The 24,284-nt window shown below is 44.6% G+C and overlaps 1 protein-coding gene across 1 annotated transcript in view; it reads left to right on the forward strand.

Moving 5' to 3' along the window:
* Positions 1 to 24,284, forward strand: part of LOC134101466 (PALM2-AKAP2 fusion protein) — a 112,058-nt gene that overhangs the window by 56,011 nt on the left and 31,763 nt on the right. The window contains exons 8-9 of the mRNA XM_062555178.1: positions 1 to 432; positions 9,936 to 9,991. The exon at positions 1 to 432 is cut by the window's left edge and continues 285 nt beyond it. Coding sequence (XP_062411162.1) covers positions 1 to 432; positions 9,936 to 9,991 — 488 coding nt within the window. The remainder of the gene's footprint in view (positions 433 to 9,935; positions 9,992 to 24,284) is intronic.

A 24,284-nucleotide genomic window follows, 5' to 3' on the forward strand; every position in this document is an offset into this window, starting at 1 on the left:
CCGAGGTCCCGCCGCCAGGGCTGAGCGAACTGACCACGCGCCAGGAGGTCAAGCCGGACGCGGGCGAGACGGGCGAGACGGGCGAGACGGGCACCGGCGCGAGCCAGCCGCAGCTCCAGCACGAGGTCACGGAGATGCCCGAGGCCACCTCGGAGAAGCCGGTCACCATGATCTTCATGGGCTACCACAGCGTGGTGGACGAGGACGAGACCAAGAAGCTGCTGGGCTTCGACGGCACCATCAAGGCCGAGATCGTCCTCATCGACGAGGACGACGAGAAGTCGCTGCGCGAGAAGACGGTCACCGACGTCTCCACCGTGGACGGCAACGCGGCCGACCTGGTGTCCGGCCGCCCGCTCTCCGACAGCACTGAACTCTCCTCGGAGGGCAAGGAGGAGAGCGCGGCCACCAAGGACCTCCCCGCCACAGCAGGTATAGAAAAGAAAAAACGCTGCCAGTGCTGTAGTATAATGTGATCACTTTTCCACCACAACACTCTGCTTTTTCCCTCCTTTTTTTTCCTTCCTCGCTCTACTGCTTCTTTGGAGCACACTCACCTCAGCTCTTCCTCCCTTTAACAACATAACAACAACAACAACGACAACAACAACAACGACAACAACAGCAACAGCAACAACAACGACAACAAAAAGGCTCACGTTCGCACTAACAGCCTCTCTAGCTGTCTGGCAGGAGAGAGTGTGTGCGCTTTCTTTTCTCTTCCCTCTGGCCTACTTTCCACAGAAACTTTGGTTCCACAGCTGAGAAGAACAGTTGCCAGAGACCAAAGCAGGTTTGGAGAAAGGGGAAATGGCAGCCTTGTCTGTAGCATCCCACACACTGAATACATACTGTATTAGGTAGAGCTTTTCTTTTGTTTTTCATCTTGGAACTGTGATTATTGAAAAGAAAAAAAAGAACAAAGAACCGTATAAACCAGATTATTTAAATATGTATCAGTATTTAACTCATTTTTTTAAAAAAGGTAAATAAATAGAAGAAAAGATGTGTCAGTCTTAATCCTGGTCTTTCAAAGATGATATTAATTTGACACTTTCACAGAGAGCTTTATCAAGTAGAGTAGCATACATAGGCATATTAGGAGTAATGGTTTGACACAAATAATGTCAACATTGTGAGAGAAACCAGCTTGACATGAAACATTATGAAAACCATGTACTCATACAGTCGAGCACTATAGGTAAATACACACATATAATATTTGTCTAGTGGCCTTAAGGAAGCATTTAAATTGCTATTTGCTCTACAAAGCTGGGTCTGTCCTTTATTTTCTGTTTACAGTGGCAGACTTGTCTAAGGCTCTCTGGCCTGTGATAGTGACACAACAGTATTGAATAGTACTTTCGCTCACCCTATGCCAGGTGTAGACTCTTTTACAAACACATCTGCCTCGTACGTGTGCCTCAGTTAGTTAGTTCCCTTGTTTCAGTCGGGTAGAGTCGTAAATGGCATTGTGTCTGAATGTTCCCATGTTGTCTTTTACCAAAAAAAAAAGAAAAAGAAAAACACAAAAGGACTTTGAAGGGACATAATTTCTCCTCTTCCTTAGTGGTAGTTTCACTACAAGTCCTTCCGCTTGGCTACCGACCTTGAGTTTCAGGTGTGTTGTGTTACCTCCTTCTTCAGATTTGTTACATTTATTGGCAGTGTTCAGAGACTAAGGCCTTGATAAAAAAAAAAATAGAGGGGTCCAACAATGATGAATCCCTACACAAAGACCCTCCTTTTAAGTCATTAGGTTTTGCTAATTCCACTTGGTCTGTGCTTTTGAACTCAACTTACACCCTGTTAGCTACATGCCTTTACTGTGGTGTGTCTAGTGATTCACTTTTTTACAGTCAGCAAAGATGATTTCTTCTGTGTAACACCAGGATTATGTGAGGATGTAAATCCCTGCAGTTCAGCTGACCACTGTCATCACCTATCAGAACCTTGGGAAAGAGACATCGTTTTCACACACAGCTTGGTCCTTGTTTACATGTCAGGTTAACACAATGTTAACTATTAGGGGACCCTTGTTGTTGAGGAGAAACAATTTGTCTTGCACGAGAAAGACCGAATTAGTCATTTGAAAGATCACTCGAATCAAAAATGACTATGTGACAAAAAGCACAATAGATTTGGTGTCTGGCCTGTCTATGCATCACTGAAGCTAGAACTGCCAGCTCAGAGTCCCCTTTGTTCTACCAGCAACAACTTTGCAGTCAGCTACAAGAAGACGTATTGGCCTTAAGTCCATAAAACACAGACCGCATCGGCATTGTTTGACTCGGATAACCAATAGCGGCCGTAGACAATTGAGTCAGCCAGGGACCCACTCATCAATTAGTGTAGCATTCTGGACTTCTCCTCAGGGTTTGGAAATAGGTGTCAGGGTGACAGAGTTTGGGGCCTACTGGAATCAAGGCCAGCAGGAACCCTTCATCAGCTGACTGAGTCCTTGTCCGTGTGTGTGTGTGTGTGTGTGTGTGTGTGTGTGTGTGTGTGTGTGTGTGTGTGTGTGTGTGTGCGCGAGGCCAATGCTATTTCCAATTCCAATTCAGGACAAACCCCGAATTACATAAATCTCACTACTCAATCAACTGGTGATGGATCCCAAAACAGATCGATATAGTCATACGCACAGTTTACCTGTAGATAAAGAATGTACATATGCTCTCCAGGAGTGATCAATTCCACATGTATTCATAGGAATTATAGACATCTGATAGTGATATTATTAATTAATAAATACATATAATTTGTATTCAAATGCACACAAATGCCATAGGACCTTATTGGTGTGAACTCTTTAAGGACATTTTATTTATTTTTATTTACTAATACCATCTGCTTGGCTGTGTCCATCTCATCTCATATACTGTATGCTACTCTTTCATCTCCTAATGATTCTGAGTCATAATTCATCTGGCTTGGGCAAAAATTAAGCTCAAATCAGGAACCTTTTAAAAGCCATTGCTGCAATCCTTCTCCCTCAACCTCTATGCTGGTCTATTATCAGATGGTCAGATATGTTTGTGATATCCAGCACACGAGGGACACTATGAGCATACATTACTGAAGACCCTCCCTCTGGAGTAGATGACACATTGTAGGCTACGTGTTTATAGGACTTAGGAAAATACAAATCAAAACTAGTAGGCATATAGGACTAATAGACAGATAGACTATCCAAAGACTTAGTTTTTAATTTTTAGTCATTCGTTTTAAATTGTTGTAGGCAATTAATCATCGCAAATGGTATATGTTTTAACCAATACACCTGCATCTTTGGGGAGAAGTATAGCCTTTACAATTTGTATTTATGAGGCTGGAACAAGTTCTCTTGTGGGTGTATTTTTGGTTTCTTCATGCTGTATCTCAGCAGTGAAAGTACAGTATAGTATAGAAGATTCAATCTAATCATTCTACATCCGATGTACATATTTTACAATATAGCACATATTGGAAAACTGTTTCAGTGCAACATTCAAACCATTTGACAGAGGTCGTCGCCTGATGTTATTGCCAAAGTACTGCTAATAATTCAAACATTTCAATTTAGATGCCGCTCTTCCTGTGTAATGGACATGGAAGAGATTGGGTAAATTAAATATATTGTGCTTGAATACAGAGGAATGGATAGAGAGTACTCTCTCCACTGATATCACAAGTCACTAGCCAGTGCATTGATACCAGTGCATTGATACAATATATTTAGATATAAGTTTATTTTTCTTACATTTATTTTAATTTATTCGCAGGCTATCAGTATACAGTACAGAAGGGTTATATCTGTCAGAACTTACACAATCAGACACAGATTCGATTGGTGGTCAGTCAGCACAGTTTTCATCATTGTGTAGATTCAGACACTCTCTCTCTCTCTCGCATACACACACACACACACACACACACACACACACACACACACACACACACTGCCATATGGGTCTGCTTCTGAGGTACAACACCTGTTTTGGCTCAGTGAGATGAATTCTACTTGCCATAAAAAAAACCGCTGTGCTTTATAATTGAAGTCTGGTGTATTTTTGTAACCTGAAGTGTAATTTTAGTTGTTTAACACACCATTTTTTTCTTTCTTTTTTTTTGTTAAAACAATAATAATCTCTCTGTATATTTCTCTTGTTTCTTTCTTTTTCTGACTTTTTTTTTTCTTCTCTTGCTATTGACATCTACTACACACACACTCAATTCAAAAACAAAAATGGCGGCCGACTCGCTGTAACAGTGGCTTTCCCTTTGTATGGTATACCTAGTCAAATAAACTGCATTTTTCACGGTGCCTACCTCTTGTGTCTGTGCTATGGTTCTTTCTCTAACTCACTCTTCTGGCATAAGCACACACCTCAACACTACTACTACTGCTGCTGCTCCGTCTCCTTAATTCAACCTGACGCCTGCTGCTGACTCTGGCTGGGGTCTGGCCCAGATGTGGGCAGGGTGTGGCCCTGACCCGGTCCAGTGTCAGCAGCTGGCAGCTCGGATGGTTGCCTCCCTGTCTGTGGCAGCCTTACACCCACACTAACCCCCCCACAGTGGTCTCTAACTACCCCACTGCCTGCAACCCACCCCACCTCCTTCACCACCTCCACTCAACTCCTTCACCACCTCCACTCTCTCCTGCCAGCTCTTAAGGCTGCCTCTCCTCCCGCCGCTCAATCCTGCTGAAGAGTGCTGTGCTGTCCTGCATGAGAAACGGCTACTCCCACATCTCTCTCTTCTCTAACAGAGACGGTTTATAAAGCAACTATACAATCTTTGTCTCTAATGTAAGCTCAACCCAAGATTCTCTAAGCAATGTACTGTAGGACCTCCCTCTGTGTACTCGCATTCACCTGAAGGTTAAACTCACGTCTTTGTGTGTTTCATACAGACTACTCTTAATCCATACATGTACAAGTATGGCTTACATTTAGGCCTACTTGCATTTACTTACAAGTCGTTTATATATTTGTATTGGCTACTCATAAACCATACATTAAAGGCTACTCATATACTACCTATACAGGCTACGAGTAAACCATACATTATAGGCTACTCATATACTGTACCTATACAGGCTACGAGTAAACCATACATTATAGGTTATAGTGAAGGTGAACCAACTTCCTTAGGGTCAGTATGAGCAAACAAGTTGTGTAATAAGACTGCTGACATAGATATAGAATGAGGTTAAAGGTCAGGGTTAAGATTGACGTATGACTAAGGTTAAGGCTAAGATTGGGCGATGAGGGAGGGTATGACTCAGCAAAATGTTGTTCAAAGCTTTGTTGAATATTTGTGGAAAAAATGCTGACACACAGACTGTCACTTCATAGGCCATTAGGAACAAAAGTAGAGGTTGATTTCCCAGATGGTCTCTAGATGTTGTGCGTCATGTCCTTGGACAAAGCACTTCTTCTGCGTTATCTCAGTCTACCCAGCTGTCAAATGGGTACCAGCTTCGGCTGGGGGTCACTTGCGATGGCCTGGGGTCCCACTCAGGGGTAGTCTACTGTCATCCTCATAGCACTATATGAGGACGTGCACACATCAAACATGAAATCATGCAGCATGTTAACCCGCTTTTAAAGGCTGAAATATTCACTGCAAAAAAAAAAAAAAAATAATAATAATAATAATAATAATAATATATATATATATACTTTCAGAAATATAAGGTTCTATCTGACATTTTTGTCAAAATTGAGATGTCATTCTGTGCTCCTGTTGTAGTAAGGTGGAACACAAGAGAATGACCGGAGTAGCTTCCACACTTTCATTAAACAATGGCAACAGGGTATTATTCAGGGATACAGTATAGCATTGGGCCTTTGCTAATACTAATTTACATTTTATCATCATGTACAGAAGATAAGGTATTTATAAAACACTATAGCTGTAAGAGAATGATAACGTACAGTAACATAGGTTCATGAAAGTATGTAAGTTGTCCTTCTAAGTAACTTCACATCATGTCCCATTCAATGCAGATCAGATGGTAGTGATCTTTAGCACAGCAGCTTTTTATGTTTCCGTTTTCAACACATGACAGGCATACTGATGAAGTGAAATAGCATTATCACCAATTGCCATGACCCACTTCTGTAGTTTTTATTGTCAATTGATCCTAAAATCCTGTTAGGCTACTTGCAAAAACATGTTTTGTTTTTTTTACTCTAATTGACCTTAGGGAGGGGAAAAACAAATGATAGACGTAAAAGTTGTCATGGCAACTAATGGTTTATCGCACAAAATGTGTCTTGTCAACAATCAGGCAGGCAGCAGTAGGACATTAGCAGAACAGTGGGGTAATAGGTCTCTAATGCATCATCTCTCCCCGACAAAAGCAACAGCCATTCACGTTTAGGGGTGCCTTTGTAGGTGTGTTTGTTAGCAGATGACAGACTATGAGAGCCAACGACAGCCTATACCCAAAACTGGGTCACTCAAAATAAAAGTTATTTTTAAATCTACATACCATATAGTAATTTACATATATGAACACTTTTGCCATTACTTTTACATTTGTTCACAGCAGATGCTTTTATCCAAAAGCTTACTGACAGCAAGAGAATAACATTGAAGCTACAGTACAGCGCAGAGCAGACCTTAGTGAGGAATTGCTGCTGCATTTGTCAACACTTACCAATAAGAGTGCCGACATTATGAGTACTATAGTCAACGCTTGGGAGGAAAGAGAGTGGTAGAAGAGGGAAGTAGAGGAGAGAAGAGATGGATGTGAAGATGAAGGAGACAGAGGAAAGAAGAGAGGGATGTGGAGAATAACGAGGTAGAGGAAGGAAGAGAGGGATGCAGAAGAGAATGAGGTAGAAGAGAGAAGAGAGCAATGTGGAGAAGAAGGGAGTAGAGGAAGAGAGAGAGGTAGAGGAGAGGGAGACAGGAGGAGGGAGAGAGGGATGTGGAGAAGAAGGGAGTAGAGGAAGGAAGAGAGGGATGCAGAAGAGAATGAGGAGGGAGAGAGGGATGTGGAGAAGAAGGGAGTAGAGGAGGAGAGAGATAAGCAGAGGAGAGGGAGGCAGAGGATGAGAGAGAGGGATGTGGAGAAGAAGGGAGTAGAGGTGGAGTGAGAGAAGATGTGAAGAAGAAGGTGGAGGAGAGAAGAGAGAGATGTGGAGAAGAAGGAGGTAAAGGAGAGAAGAGAGAGGGAAGACGAGATGAAGGAGATAGAGGAGGGAGGAGAAGAAAAAAGATGTAGGAGGGAAGAGAGGGAAGTGCTTGTTAGGTATTTCATTATGAGCCAGATCAAGGTGTGGCTAGGTCCTGTAGTCCTCTAATTTGTACTTAAAATAGTGTTACGGGACATGCAGTCCCTTCTTATGTTTACAAAGTGTCTAACCTATAATTTCCCATCTTGCCTACTAGTCTCTTCTCCTGGCGATCTCCTAGCCATTTGAAGTTTCAGCCTTTAACTGCTACGACACAAATAACTATGTCCTGTACTGTACCTCAAAGATACAAAAGATTGAAAGGATAAGCCATTGTGAATAATTACAGACTGACTGTAGAGTGTGTGTGTGCCTATGTGACTACAGAAACGGTGTATTCAACTCTAACTAACTCCTGGCTGTGTGCAGTGTGGGTGGTGTTATTGACAGGGCAGGCTCGGCTCTGCTGTATAGCCTGACGGTGGTCCAACTACACACACATAATGTGAGAAGCCGCTAGAAAGCTAGAGGGAGGGGATGCTGACTAAAGCTGTTTAGTGCTCCTGGGAAGAGAGCACACTGTTACGTGTTATACACACACACACACACACACACACACACACACACACAAACACACAAAGTGTCCCAACTGTATGATCAGTAGAGTGTTTCATGACTCAAGACAAAACCAACACATCCACATCCACATGTGTCATACAAATACAAACACACACACACACACACACACACACACACACACACACACACACACACACACACACACACACACACACACACACACACATACACACACACACACACACACACACACACACACACACACACACACACACACACACACACACACACACACACACACACACACACAGACACCACCTCCTGGGAGAACAGTTTAGCAAAGTGGTATTGCACGCTGTGTGTAACTGCTTGTCCGGATGCTGATTGGTATCATAATGAATCCTTACAAATATGACAGCTCGGGTAGTTCATTCTATTCAGCCATGAAGAGATGTCATTTAGGCCTCATTATAAACCTATCGCAGAATCACAGCGCAGTCAGACTCCCGCGTAATTAGAATCTGTGCATCATCATGTCACAGAACCATCTGCTTACACTGTGGGAGGAGTGGTCCCACACCGTATAGGACATAAATACATATACGATACATAATGCAACACAAATAGCAAGCATACTCTCTCTCTCTCTCTCTCTCTCTCTCTCTCTCTCTCTCTCTCTCTCTCTCTCTCTCACACACACACACACACACTCTCTCTCTCTCTATCCATCTTCCACACATGTTGTCTCTCATCTGGTCCCACACAGTATACTGTAGGGCATAAATAGAAATGCTGTACATAATGCACCATAAATAAGAAGCACACACACACACACACACACACACACACACACACACACACACACACACACACACACAGTAGATATGCTGTACATAATGCCACATAAGTAAGGAGCCTGCACCAGTTCCCTGAGTATGTGGGTGTGGACTGAAGACAGCCGTGCCTGGTCACTGGAGCTATGGCAACAAAACAGGCTCATGAAACATCTCCCCATGCATTGCCTCGCTCACGACACACACACACACACACACACACACACACACACACACACACACACACACACACACACACACACACACACACACTGTAATGCCTCTTTAATCCGAGAGTAAGCGGTGCCATGAGTCAGAATAATAATTAGACTTCTGCGTTGCAACTGCAAGTGAATAATTAAACTCCTCTTCAGTGTGTCTGAAAAGGGAAATCATTTAGGAATCAAGTACTAATTGCAGGCAGAGTAATATTTGAGTCTGGATTTAACAAGTTAAGCTTTCTGTCTACAAAACCCAACCTTTCAATATACATGGATGTTCTCAGCATATCCTGGAAGGGTATGGACACAGTAATTATAAATGTATAAATATACATTACTTTGACATTACTGCATAACCTCCAATAAGTGATTACAAGAGGTTTGCCTAGTGCCGTTCATTATTTACATAAGTAGACTGCGTAATTCTACTGTAAGTGGTGATTTCATTACCAGGGTCTACGTTAGAGAAGCACACAGCAAAGGTTGTGGAAAGATAAGCAGTCGTCTGCAGGGGAAGTCAAAAAGAGGGAATACATCGGGAACATTACTAGAAATCAGTTCAAATATTCATGTCCACATTAAACCATTTTTATTACAATTTGTACCCATTTTCTCCAGCCTCGGTCTTGGTGTAATGTGTTCCTGTCAGGCTCAGTCTTGGTCTAATGTGTTCTTGTCTGGTCTAATGTGTTCTTTGTGGTGTGATGGGTCCCCATCTGCCCCTGTTTTGGCGTGATGGGTTCCTGTCAGAGGTGGAAAAATCCAGCTTTGCAAAGTAAAAGTCCTACCACATATCTGTGCCAGCCATTCACTCAAATCAGCTGATTCTAATTAGCACAACTATTCAGCCAGGTAGAGCATCTAATTGGTGAGATTACCTGTGTTGAGTGCACAGGTAGGTACAGCATTTCATCAACTCTGTACCTGTACTGCTAAATGACAATAAAGTTGAATCTAATCTAATCTAATCTAGAAGCAATACAGGGTTGGACATTTACTTTCTGAAGCTGGACTTTTCCACCTGTGGTTCCTGTCTATCTCAGTGTTGGTGTGATAAGTTCCTGTCCGCCACAGTTGTATGTGATGTGTTCCTGTTTGTCTTAGTCTCTGTGTGATGTGTTCTTGTGCAGGGTCAGTGCTGCGTGCTGGGATGCCATCTGCAGGGAACGGGACACTGCATGGGCTGGTAAGTTTGCCTCTAATGGTTGCATGCTGTCAATATGTTATGTTGTTATGCATGCAGTGCAATATCATCAGATAGATGTACTCATCAACTCCTTGGGTATAGAGGAAGGAGGCACAAGGACACGTTAACAACGGAAACATAAAAAAATCAATGGCCACACACGTTACTCAATTTTCTCAAGTTGATGTGCAATATCTCAACTGATACACACCTGTTCAGTTGAAATAGAGTATATTAAATGCAGCACATGAGAGGGAGGGAACGGCATGGAGAAGAGAAGAGATGAGGAGAGAAGAGGGAGAGGGGGAATGAGAGGAGTGGAGAGATGACAGGAAAAGAGAGGAGGTGATCAGGGGGTGAGAGGAGGGGAGAGGAGGAGATCAGAGAGAGGAGGGGAGGAGGGGAGGGGAGAAGAGGAGAGGAGATGAGTGGAGAAGAGAGGAGAGGAGAGGAGATGAATGGAGAAGAGAGGAGATCAAAAGAGAGGAAGGGCGAGATGAACCTTATCAGCAGAACTGGGCAGAAATGTTCTTTGTTTTTACAAACAGAAATGTTCTTGTTTTTTAGAGAACTCCAAAGGAGAGAACAATTGTTCCAGTTCGGAAACAATTGCTTGATTTGGTTTTGTTTTCTCCATAACACCAAGTATTTTCTAAACATAAAGAGAGTATTTACTTCTCCCATTTACATATTAGCTACAAACCCAATACATCCGCCTTCAGTTCTGCTTATCGTTTAAGTTTTTCTTTTCTTTTAAGGGAAGTCACAGAAGCATCAATATCACATTGTTTCAAAGATACAGAAAAGCCTGAGTGGGCTTAAGGGCCCTGACACGCCTGTGGGCTTGACTTCATCAACACGGGCCGAGTGGCGCACGTGTGTGTGTGTGTGTGTGTGTGTGTGTGTGTGGGAGGAGGACACAAGATCTCTGTCAGCACCAACCACTGTGTTCCTTTCATTACCGGTGGCCATGATGTGGAGGAGAGATGCTCCATCTGCAAGCAGTATTGTTATGACGGCTTGGACTTGTGCGCTTATCGACTGCGAGCGACTCTTAACGCGCAACATCTGCATCCGGGGCGATGTTCTGCTGTCTGCTTAATTGGTAAAGATTTATCATAATCGAATCATAACTGCCAACGTGATATAGTGTCTCTTAGGCCCCATCTGTCAACAGCAGAGAGACCGAAGGGTGTTGGAACTACAATATCAGAGGTGTCTGAAACCTCGAGCCAAAACCATCTTCATCTTGTATCTTGATCTATATGGCTGAACTTGTTCCACAGAAGTGTCCATAAACATATTGTTATCATGCATGTACATTTAATCATATAGCCTGCACAGCTCTACTCTTGCAAAGATAACTGCAGTTATGGGACAAAAACGGCTGTTTTTTTCAAGTACAATACAGTTTTGTGTATGACATACTGCATTTCAGCAGAGAAGAAGTGCCATGCAGTGTAGTTGCCAACAATTTGTCCAAAACACTGCATTCCAGCATGTGAACTACAAGGAAGTCCTAAACACTGTTTTAACACCGTTTTAACACCTCCCACTCTTTGACACATGGCAATTCTGACACTGGCTCTCTCTTAAGAACTGCAGAGATGTCATTAGGCCTGATGATACAGAGCTACACATATACTAACTCATTTCAGTCGCCTATGAGCTGAATTTGGCGTGTTGCTATTGTGGGTTGATGGAGAATGAACTAGCAGCTATAGTCATGTGAGGTGCCCAACACAAAACCAAACTTAGCCTAACGGAACAGGTAGAATGTTTTTTTAAAAATATTCCAGGAATGCTGGTTCCCCCCAGCCGTCACACTGTGGCGGTGACCTGTTTTTCATTATCCAACAGAGAGAGGAATACATACTTTGCATGCCTTCAACTTAAAACAATTTCCTCTGATCTTATTCAGGGAGTTGACTATTGTTACACAACTTAATTGTTCTAGAGACTGTTGCGTGTGTTTGTTATTGTCCAGCAAAAGGCCCCCACCACTGGCTTTTTAACATCCAGTATTGACCCCCATAGGTCTGTGTTTCGTTCGGTTCCTATTTGGTTTGGGCTCGGGGAGGGGGAGTGAGTGGGGTGGACAAAGGCAGGATGGGGGCTAAATTGTTGCGCAGCTGAATAGCGAACTGTAACCCGAGCAAAGCGCCGGACGCATTGTGCAGTCGGGCACTGATCAGTTCCTGATTGCCGTAGAATGAGAGAGAAACCTCCAGGACTACATTAGCCATTCATTATTCAGCGGGCGTGCTTACGAGGACAGAACGAGAGAGGGGGAGAGAGCAGTCCACGCGAGAGAGAGAGAGAGAGAGAGAGAGAGGGAGAGGGACGTAGCCGGGGAAGCTCGTGTTCATCGCTCAATGTCATCCAAGTCAAAACTGCTGCAAGCTCCGGCTCCCCAGCTGCTACGTCGTTTACGAGAGGAACGCAGGAGTGTTGCTCCAGCCGCAGGACTGTTGCTCCAGCCGCAGGACTGACCCGTCTCGCTACTTCTTGAGACTTTTCATGCGCAGCTTGAAATAGTCAAATACGACTAACCTGAAGCGTCCTTGTATCGCGAACCACAGAGCACCTTCACGTGCTTGGAGAGGCAGGGATCACCGATTGATGACTCTTTCTACGAATAGGTAAATATTGAGGATTGTGTGTATTGCAACGTTGCCCTCTGGGTACCAGTGATGCAGACTATTCTTGACGCAGATTAATACAACCGATATAAGTAGGCTACTTCATGAAATGTGATGCTCTGCTGTTTTACCTCACTGAAATATATGTCATCGTTGTTTGCCCTTCAATGCCTGTGGTGTGTGACAGATGGTAGAGGTCTCTGCATTCGGACCTGGTCAAGTCTGCAAGACTTCAGTGTTATGAGCTGACTGCAGAGATTTTTGCTCCCAGTATTCAGTTCGAGTGCAACTTTACCCAATTGCAACGTAGTCGTGTAGCCTACTAACGTTTCGGCGCATTTGTTTTATGTTCGAGGAGATTAATGAGCAGTCTTTAACTCTTATTACATGTTGGTAACTTCTGATGCTGGTAATATCTGATATTTAGGACGATACGCCTGCAGATCTGGTTCCTAGGCTGAGTGTGCTATAACCCACAGCCTGTCAGAGCGTCCAGCACAGCTGAGCTGACTGTTGGCTATGTTGGAGGATACACTGCAGTGATGCCGTGGTCAGTCGTGGCAAAATGCACAATACAACTGAGATCGAAATGGTGTCGAGTTAGGCTTTCACAGTTTAGACTATCTACGACTCTTTAGACTAAGGATGAAAATGGATGACTTTTTACTGTCTTGCCTCATAGTATACGCCACATTGCTTGAATGTGTTTGTCATCATTGTCAGGTCCTTGACTGGCTTCTTAGTTGACTGATCTTTTAATGCCTCCAGTAATGATGTGATTTTGCATGGACCAATCCTGATCTTTGTGACCAACTGATCTTCTGTATCGACAAAGGTCCCCAGGTTTGGATCAACTGATATTCTGTGTGTCTGTATTGAGAAGAGTCTCCAGGTCGGAGCAGTTTACTTTCCCTCAGAGATTCTCCAGAGGATGCACATACTTGGCACAGGGTAGTCAAAGGATGTTATTATTTGTGCGTTGTCCAAATCACCATAGTGTGTAAGGTCTGTGCCGGTTAACTTCTGCTGAGGCATACAGGGATACTGTTTAACCGTCATAACAAACTCAGAGGCTCCTGTGCAGTATTGGTGGTATGTGATTGGTATGACTAAATACGTGGCGTTCTTAGATCATATCTATTGTATTTTCACTGTTTGGAAAGTTGTTGTGTTTGTCAAGCAGTATACAGTACATGTATGTGAGAGGTAGGTTCAGCATCATGCCTCAATATGTATTTGTGTGATGGTATATGATACAGTAGCTCTTGGTCTGCCGTAGCTGGCCACATCACAGTGAGTTGACGTGAGTTGCAGAGATCAATAGCCTTGATTTGAATTGAAAGGACTCGATAGCCTCTCTCTGCTCCATGACTGGTCCGCACTCCTCCCCCCGCCGTGTCAGTCGAGCAGAAAGATTGATCGTCTCTGCTAAATAACCAATGCTCAAGACTGACAACGAAGTGACAATTACCAAACACTAACATCACAGCACAGTGGCGGTTTCATTATTACCACTGTGTAATGGTTATGAATGTAGCTCTTATTGGGATAGAATTGGAATTCACAGCTTGTACATTAGTTGATTTCGCAATGTCACACCATGAAATCAATCTCTGCAGCTTGCTGAATGTTTTGGTCACAGGCTTCAAAGTGATGCTAATCGCGTCTCAAGATAGATGTGATATTTCAAGATCTCATATTGCAACATAAGAGAGAGTCAGAGGTTGACTCTGAAATTCCAATGCAAATTCCCATTCCCAGCCATTTCCTTGCTGGAATTCCTGTGTGGTCTGCCTCCCCCACGCCCGGGAAGAGGAAGGCCACGAGAACACGTAGGTGTTGCATATGGGAAGTCCTCGATGGGAGGAAAGAGCGCTCTCACTCTCCCATCTGCTCTTACGAGAGAAAGGCAGTTTGGGAGTGTTGGACTCCGATGTTCAAAAACAGGAAGGGATCGCTCCGAAGAATTCCAAACACTGTCACGCCAGCTTCAGGGTTGGGATGTGCTCTGCTCCTCACGGTCACTCCGGGAACTTCCCAACTGCCAGCATGTCATCCGATGGAAGTTTTTATTGGGCGGAATGTTGTCTTGCTCAATGTTTCATGTTGAATACACAGGGAGTTAGCAAGGGTAGACTGTTTGTGATTCAAACTGTCCAAACAAGTATGACCTTATATGTCAATATTTCAAAACTTTGTCTGAACTACAAGGTTTATCTCAAATGTCTGGTAATCACAGTTAGTTTGAAAAATACTCAAAGTCGTACACACAGGTGTGCATGTTTCTCTAATGAATAAACAGGCCTTTGATTTCTGATATGTCTGCTGTGGCTTCCTGGACACTGGGTCAGTGACGGCTGGTGAGATGGGGTCCAATAGTGAGAGGTTCTACAGGGTCGCTTTAATTGAGTGTCATTTGTATCTGTTGCGTGAGTGCACATGGCGGCTCAATCACCGTATTAGTGATTGAGTGAGCTCTTCAGAGGGGTCAGTGGGCTGGGGGTCAGTGATCTCGGGGGTCAGTGATCTCGGGGGTCAGTAGCGGGTGCAGTCCTACCCTGCAGGCGTCACAACCCCCTGCCGCTTTTCCCAGCGCTCCTGGTGTGCCGTCCCCAAGTCTCCAACTGGCCGTGAGCCTTCCAGAGCACTTCCTTCAGATATCGCCAAAACAAAGAGCCTGAGGTCAAAACCAAGCCACCCCGCCCCCATCCTCCCCAACACACACACACACACACACGCACACACACACACAACAAGACGATTTCCTTGCCTCTGCCACCTTCATTCCAAGAACCACACTTATGTAACATCCTCAGTGTGGAGACCTTCACCTTCACACTCTCTCTCTCCCTTTCTCTCTCTCTCTCTCTCTGTCTCTCTCTCATACACATACTCTCTCTCTCTCTCTCTCTCTCTCTCTCTCTCTTTCTCTCTCTGTGTATGAAAGGTCCTCCCAGCCACTTCACGTCCACAGTTTTGAAGAGGTTATTAGATTGCTGACTATTTGCAGAATGGATTTGGGGTAATTTTCATTGCCGTGTTTAAACGCCTGTCAGTGTTGTTGTCAGGATGGCCCTGGCCTGTTTGCTTGTTATCCAGCTGCTGATTGCTATGAGGGCTGCCTGGCTGGCTGAGGTCTTATCCTGAAGGCTCAGTTCAAACCAACAGCCTGTTTGACCTCTGTGTCACTTTGAAGGGCCTCACTGACCAGTCCGACTTATGCCTGTCAGTAGCAGGTCAAATGGATGGGACAAATTGGTAGGCACACAGTCAGTTAACTTGATCAGGAACATAAGCTCTGTCCGGGAATGGTCTTTGGTATTATTTGCCCTCAACGGTGCCTTCCAGGCAGCGCTGCCTTCAAGGCACTACTCCCCTCAGTTTAGGGGTAGGATGAGGGTTGAGGGGGTTAGGGTTAGGAATAGGGTAAAGGTAGTGCCTTTTAGGCTGTGCTGCCTGGAAGGTGCTGTTGGGGGCAAAAAACACCATTGAGCGTCCGGGAATATGGTGAATTTTTCATGCGCACTTATGAAACAATAGCCCGCCGTAGCACGAGCCCAAGCAGCCAAGAGAAATATCCTTTTGGCCATTTGCATCCTGCATGCCATGCAGGGGACTGGTGGGGCCAACCTCCTTCCTTTGTGTCGCACAGCAAGGAAGTTCCTTCCCAGTGAAGTCTGCACTGACAATAAGGCAAGTTGCAGTATGTTGCTAGCATGAATAGCAAAATGAATATGGCAAAATTAATTTTAAACTTCGACATTGAACAAAAAACTCATATCTAGATATACAGTATATAGTATAATGTCCATATACAGTATGTCAGAACATGTTCATTTTGAAAGGATGCATCTTCATAGTTTATGTTTGTGGGGATAGGGCCCAATTAAGAATAAGAATATGTCTGATTGTGGATTGTTATGTATGTTTGTGGTGCACGTGTGAAAGGAAGGAGGTTCACATTTCCTCAGAGTTCAGAAACAGAGAACTGATGACCTTTGCCCTTTGGCCATCCTGCACGGCCCACCTGCTGCCTGTCTGAATCTCCCGAGTGTCCACAGCCTGCCCTTGGTGTGTGTGTGTGTGTGTGTGCGTGTGTGTGTGTGTGTAGGGACAACTGGTGGTACATCTCTATTAGTTCCAGCTGAGCTGCTCTCAGCCCATGCGTCCTCTATTGCGGACATGCCCACCTGCACACGCATGTGTCTCCCTGAACCCACGTGCACAGTGAAATTGATTGTGTGTATATAATATTTGCGTATACACTTGTGTGTATATACCATACAGCCATGGTATTTTAAGTGCACATTAATATTTAGTTTAGTCACAGTAATAAGGACAACACTGTTCTGTACTCATATGGGGATGCATTGCGTAAGATGCAGGAGGAATGATATGAAATGAGGCCCACTCTAAATATGGGCCTGCTTCCAAAAGTTGTGCCAGGCCTGGGGATGGAGAAGACGGCTCGGGCGGATACTAAAGGTGGACAGGACTGCCCGCCCCATTATCAAATTCCTGGTGCATGATGAACTTAGAATGCCGGAATGTTCTAGGTGTGGCCAGTGAGCTGTAAATAATCCGCTGGGAGACTGACCCTGGGCACTGAGCGCCTGCTTATGCGCAGCTGCTTTCACCAGCCATAATTTAAAGCACTCCCTATGCCCACTCCCCCAGACAGAAGCAGCCGCACCAAGAGCACTCCCTATGCCCGCTCCCCCAGACAGAAGCAGTCGCGGCAAGAGCACTCCCTATGCCCACTCCCCACAGACAGAAGCAGCCGCACCAAGAGCACTCCCTATGCCCGCTCCACCAGACAGAAGCAGCCGCACCAAGAGCACTCCCTATGCCCGCTCCACCAGACAGAAGCAGCCGCACCAAGAGCACTCCCTATGCCCGCTCCCCACACACAGAAGCAACCGCACCTAGAGCACTCCCTATACCTACTCCCCCAGACAGAAGCAGCCGTACCTAGAGCACTCCCTATGCGCACTCCCTATGCCAACTTCTCTAGCCTGCCAGCACCTAGACAGAAGCAGCCGCACTAAGCACACTCCCTATACCCACTCCCCCAGACAGAAGCAGCCGTACCTAGAGCACTCCCTATACCTACTCCCCCAGACAGAAGCAGCCACACCTAGAGAACTCCCTATGCCCACTCCCCTAGACAGAAGCAGCCGCACCAAGAGCACTCCCTATGCCCGTTCCCCTAGAGAGAAGCAGCCACACGAAGCACACTCCCTATGCCCACTCTCCTAACCTGCCAGTGCCCAGACAGAAGCAGCCGCACTAAGCACACTCCCTATGCCCACTTCCCTAACCTGCCAGTGCCCAGGCAGAAGCAGCCGCACAAAGCAGAATGAGATGATGAGCTTTCTGTAGCGGAGGGTTGTAATGATTCTAGTTTTACGTGAGTGGAAGTAACTGTACTTGTCTCCTTTTAGAGCATTGGGAACGTTTGGATCTGTTTAGCACACGGTGCAGAAGCCAGGTGCCTCTCGGCTGCCTGGAAGTGGAAATTAAAATTGGCAAAGATGAGGTGGTGATGTCTGCAGAGATGGCAGGCACACACAGGCACACAAACACACACACTCACACACACAAACACACACAAACACACACAGACACAAACACACACAGACACACACACACACAGACACACACACACACACACACACACACACACACACACACACACACACACACACATACACACACACACACACACACACACACACACACGGCTAAATCAAGCAGGGTAATCAGTTGCCGTAAATAGGATTGAGGTTGTGGTGTTTAGCTGTCGTCGTGGCGATGCAGAGCTGGTGGAGCGAGACCACCTTAACACTGTTTTTTATCTCGACTCTGTCATGCCCTCCACGGTGCTCTGCTTTAAATAGGGGCTCCACCTGTGTGTTGACATTAGCACTCTGCTTCCCTTCTGAGTGTGTGCGTCTCCTTTTGTTTGGATCTGGCCTACAAATGCAAACTGGGTTGGGACTGTGTGTGAGAGTCCTTCTGCCCGTAAGTGTGTGCAGTGGCGTGGAAATGAGAGGTCACTGTCGAGAGCCGAAGCCAGACATGGCCGGCCGATGGGGAGATGCCAGATGGCCGTTCCCTCTCTGCATGAGGAGGCTGAAACTCAGACTCTCAGACTCTCAGACTCTCAGACACTCAGACGCACAGCGGCCATGCTCTGACTGCAGGTAAGGGCTTTCTGCTGTAGGATGTTGCAGAGCTTCATGCCGTGCAAGGGTGACTTTTTGCTGTAGGATGTTGCATAGCTTCATGCTGCACAGGTAGGCTTTCTGATGTAGGATGGTTTGGTTGTGAGATGTTGTATAGATAGCTTCATACTGTGCAAGTAAGACTTTCTGCTGTAAGATGTTGTTTAGCTTCATGCTGTGCAAGTATGGCTTTCTGCTATAGGATGTTTTGGTTGTGAGATGTTGTAGAGATAACTTCATACTGTGCAAGTAAGACTTTCTGCTGTAGGATACTATGTGATGTTGCCGGGCCACTGTAGAGTTGAGATTGATCTGGTTAGAACATTTAAATTCCAAACTGTGTATTACTTCATCAATGAAATTAAATTGCAGATGTGTGCACACACATATAAATAATGGATGATGTAAGTTCAGTGAAATGAAAGATTGTTTGTCAAACTCTAAAGCTATAAACATACTTTTCCTTCACCTGGAAGACGACCTGCTTACTCTGGCCAAGGACATTTCCAGCAGGATTATGATTACCAGCCGAACAGCTCTCCTGTGAGCCTGTGAGCTGATATTTGAAACAACATGACTTTAAAAGGAAATGCACTCCGCTAGACGGGCCTCTTACAAGAAACATCACGCCAGTGTGGTGGTATTTAGCCTCCGTGGGCCAAAACAACCAAAGCAATAGCCATACATGTGCAGTGTTTGGGGCATAGCAGGTAGCTAAAACAGATACGTTATGTCTGTTTGCATTCATTTATAGTGAGACACCGAAACAGGATGGAAAGATGTTGCAGGAAATGCCATCCCTCCGGGAGAGAAAGAAAATGAGGTAGAGAGAGAGGAGAGAGAAAGAAAACGAGCTATCCAGAAGAAGGGAAAGAGAAGAGTTGTAGGCCTACTGCGTGTGATGACATTGAATGTCCTTGAGCTGTTGTTTCTTTTCCCAGTGCAGGCACACAGCAGGCCTACTCTAGGGGTCCTACTGGGTCAGAACGAATGGCTTTGTTGTTTGCTATCAATTACTGTCTAAGGTGACATCTTTTACTTTATCACTGGTATGAAATGTGTCAGAGCTGTGTTAAAGAAAGTGATATTTCATAGTATCTTTTGTGGTAGTGATATAAATCGAGATACTAAAATAGCACCATTCAACAACATTATCTTGGCTTGACTTAATCCTTACCATTATGACAAGCTAAACTGTGGCAATTACAGTAAGTCGTCTAAATTGTAATTCACAACTTCACTGCATCACAATTCTTATATCAATGGAGGATATGATGTGTACAGTGTAAGTACAAGTATAAGCTCAATAATACACATTACATTGTACATGCCTATATCAAACTAGACAACATACACGTGATTAAAAGACGTTTATAAGCCATCTTAAAGCAATGCCTCCCAACCACACCAGGATCAGATAAAAACAGCTGTTGTGTGTTGACCATGGAGACTCATTTACAAGGAAGTGCTTTGCTTCACCTCACCTGTTCCAGATCAAAGTGAGCGATGTCATCATCGGGGTATATTCTCCATTAATGGAAGCACCATTCTCAGCTCCATGGCAACAGCTGTATCCTGTGAACAAAGGAAGACAGTGGTCACTTTAATTGCCATTCATCATGCAGAGATGCTTGCGCTGGGATCTGTTTCAATCATCAGATCAGACCAGCATTTGTGTGAATTGCAGGAAACCACACATGCGATTAACACATACACAATGTGATTAACACTTACACAAACACACTCACTCACTCACTCACTCACTCACTCACTCACTCACTCACTCACTCACTCACTCACTCACTCACTCACTCATTCACTCACTCACTCACTTACACTGGGAACAACGAGCATAGCGCACACAAACACACACGCACACACACACACACACACACACACACACACACACACACAGCAGTGGGCATCCTGCACCACGGATGGAGTTTGATGTTACTGTAGGCGCCCTCTGCTCTGGATGTGTACCTCACTCCTGCCCATATTTCTCCTACTCTGAGACCGAGAGACCACACTGTTCTTTATATTATATTGAGTCCATCGCATGGCAACAGATACTGTTAGCTGCACACAAAACCAGCTCCCGCTGCACAAGAGCCTATTTCCCTCACTGACTCAGCAAGTCCTCTAGTCTGGGTCCTGACCTGGGAATTCCTCTTGGGAATGCTGGAGATTTATTCCAACCCGTCATAATCTGACACAAGGCAGCAATGGGAATAGCCCTCTCACTGAAATGGACACACAACAGTTTCCCCCGACCAGTAAAGAAACTCAAATACCCCCTCAAACAGCACTCATGGAATTGATATTCAGTTCTTGCTTAGTTGCATCCTGATTCTGCCTATTGTGGAATGTAATGTGTTGTGTAATGCCTTAAAGGAACAGTATGATATTTCCTCTCAAACTAGCAGGCTAGTAAGCTAAAAGAAATCACAGATGAAAGCCAGCTAGCTTGGCAACTGATTGATTTTTTTGATCATATAATGCAATATGTAAAAATCTGGTAAGACACTCAAATCTATGTTGTGAATAGCCTAGGGAAAAAATAATAACAAACAAAAACTATCATCCAAAACACACTGCATACTGATGCTTTAGTAATGTCAATTCAGAAAAGGCCCTTACAGCCTAAGTTTTGATGATGCCCCATAAAAGCATGCCGGCAGCAGGCCTACATTTGAGCATCATTTTGTGAAGTGCTCTCAAACACTTCAACTTTTTAGTTTTTTTTTTTCGGCCCGTGGATTGCGTCTTTAGAATCCTCTCCAGGGACTCTGCATTCCCTCTTGTCCGTGAGCCATTGAGCCTTTTGTTAGCCGCCTGCTTGGCCAGTATGAAAGGGGAGAGAGACCAGCATAGCCATGTGTGCTGGCAGTATCCAGACACACACACACACACACACACACACACACACACACACACACACACACACACTGCGTGATCTCAGGGAAAACGGTTGTTCCGGTGAAGGAACAGCATCAAAATGATAGCTTTCTGGATGATTTTCTCTTACTTTCTGGTAGGTGGGGTGGATTTAAGCTACTTTTGTCTGTCTGCGTACTAAAGTGGATGTACTGTAGACGTCTAGATGATTCTTGTGTGTGTGTAGACCGTGTATGGACTGTAACTTGGAATTTGCAAGCAACATGCATTGCATTTGAACACTAACTTGCGGAGCAGCCTGAACATTTTGTCTGAGTACAGTTTTGTGTCATTGTCTTTGACATTCATTGCTAATTCAATTCTAACACTGAGGATGATTTGTTTGCCATCTTTGTGCAATGGTGAGGAGAGTGTGCAGCAAGGTTAATTATCGAGTGACACCACGTCTGAATCTGTGTGTATTGGTGCAAGGTCCTCATAGTATTTACAGTTGCCAGACAGAATATGAAGGGAGGGGGAAAGCATATGAGTCATATACACTTTCTGATTGAGACTTCTAAATAGAATTACTATTTGTAATAAATACTTTTATTACCTCAGGATAGGCCACATACTGACCCTGAATAAGAATGCATTTACATGTAAAATGATTTCATGGCTATAGTTTTTTGGGAGAAGAGAAAGTGTGATTGCATTTGGGGAGCTACATGTATGTATAATATACAGTAAATATATATGAAAGCAAGATGACGGGCAGTATGTGTGAAAGCCTGCGACACAAAGCAGACAGCGGCCAGAGCCAGAAACCCCAAGGGGCTGGACAAGTCTCTTTTTTTAGTGTCTCTATTCACTGGCCTGACAAATGTGTGAGTGATTCTCCGTCCTGTATTAAGGTTCCTTCAGAGGCCCTTTGTCATTGTTTATCATGGAGCCCTAAGAACATTATGCAATGCATGCCCCTCTCTCTCTCTCTCTCTCTCTCTCTCTCTCTCTCTCTCTCTCTCTCTCTCTCTCTCTCTCTCTCTCTCTCTCTCTCTCTCACTCACTCTCTCTCTCTCTCTGACTTCATACTTGATATGTTGGCTTGATTTCTATATCCATTTGTCATTATGCAGTCACTTTCCTGTGACATATTTCTTATTAGAGTCAGACTATTCTACACGGTGCTCCAATCTGTACTTGCTCTTAGTGCTAGGGATAGGGAGGGGAAGACATCATGAAAACCGCACTCTGAATTTTTTTGGAAGTGATTCTGTTGTCATGGTAACAACATGGAATGCTGAGAGAGGAAAAAAGAAATATCTCTGTTCTAGATGTCTGTCAATGAAACAGAACGACTCAGATTTGAAAGAATTATTAAAGAATGATTATCAGCTTTTCCTGCGTCACCGTTGTTGGTGATGGGGACTCGGTGACTCGCACGTGTCCAAGCAGGTGGCACATTCCTTTCCTTATTCGTCCTCATCCTCCTCTTCCTCCTCCTCCTCCTCTTCTTCCTCCTCCTCCTGTATATCGTGTTTGGGTTCTGTTGCGGGCGTGCCCTTAGATACCGAAAGAAGTGTTTCCTTCCACTCACTGACCCCTCGCATTGTGCAGGGAAGGTAAACACATCAGCTGTTTCCTCCCTCCACCTCTGTGTGTGTGTGTGTGTGTGTGCGTGTGTGTGTGTGTGTGTGTGTGTGTGTGTGTGTGTGTGTGTGTGAGTGAGTGTGTGTGAATGAGTGTGTTCACTAATGGGGTGCTAATAGGTAGCAGCATGGACATTCTTCTGCGCTATCTTTCTGCAGCTGGACGTTTGCTCGGCCCTTGGCACGTTCTCCAGATGGACGCACCGGCACCGGGGCAGGATATTCCCATCCTATAGCCCCAGCGTGGCCCAGCGAGTGTGAATGGCAGGATATTTTCTTGCATCCAAAACAATCGCTCTTGTCTTCCGTTATGCGTTTTTTTTTCTCTCTCCAAATGGACGATTGTTTAAAGGACGCCGAGTGACTGGAGAACACAACAGGCTCTGAGACCCACGTGCTGGAGTCTCAGCTGGGGGTTGGGCTGAGGGCTACAGTTGGAGACTTTACTTTGAGCGTATAGTGGGGCATAGAGTCTAGTCTATTTTATTAATTCATTATTTTTATTTATTTAGTAATATGCAAATATCTACACATGGCCATAGGAGTGTGCGTGCTACCTGACTCCACAAATAAACAATGTAAACAATTTATGTATTTACTCAAGTATCCTATATTGTCTGACAACCTCCCATAACTATTTGCATAATACATACCAACTGAATGTACTGTATACTAACTGTACATTTGAAATAGCTATCCTGCAGACAGTGATCCACTGTATTATTTGTTTAAATGTGCACCGCACTAGTGATGACTGCACCTGTGCCTGATGTACAGTATTTACAGTGTAGCGATGAGTTATTCAAAGGGAGAGAGCATTTATCTTTTAGGTACAGTAGGCCACTCAGCCACTCATAGCCACTACTGCTGAAAGTGGACTGAGGTTTTGTGCCTCCGT

Source organism: Sardina pilchardus, chromosome 14 (assembly GCF_963854185.1).
Source record: "Sardina pilchardus chromosome 14, fSarPil1.1, whole genome shotgun sequence".
NCBI classification, from domain to species: Eukaryota; Metazoa; Chordata; class Actinopteri; order Clupeiformes; family Clupeidae; genus Sardina; species Sardina pilchardus.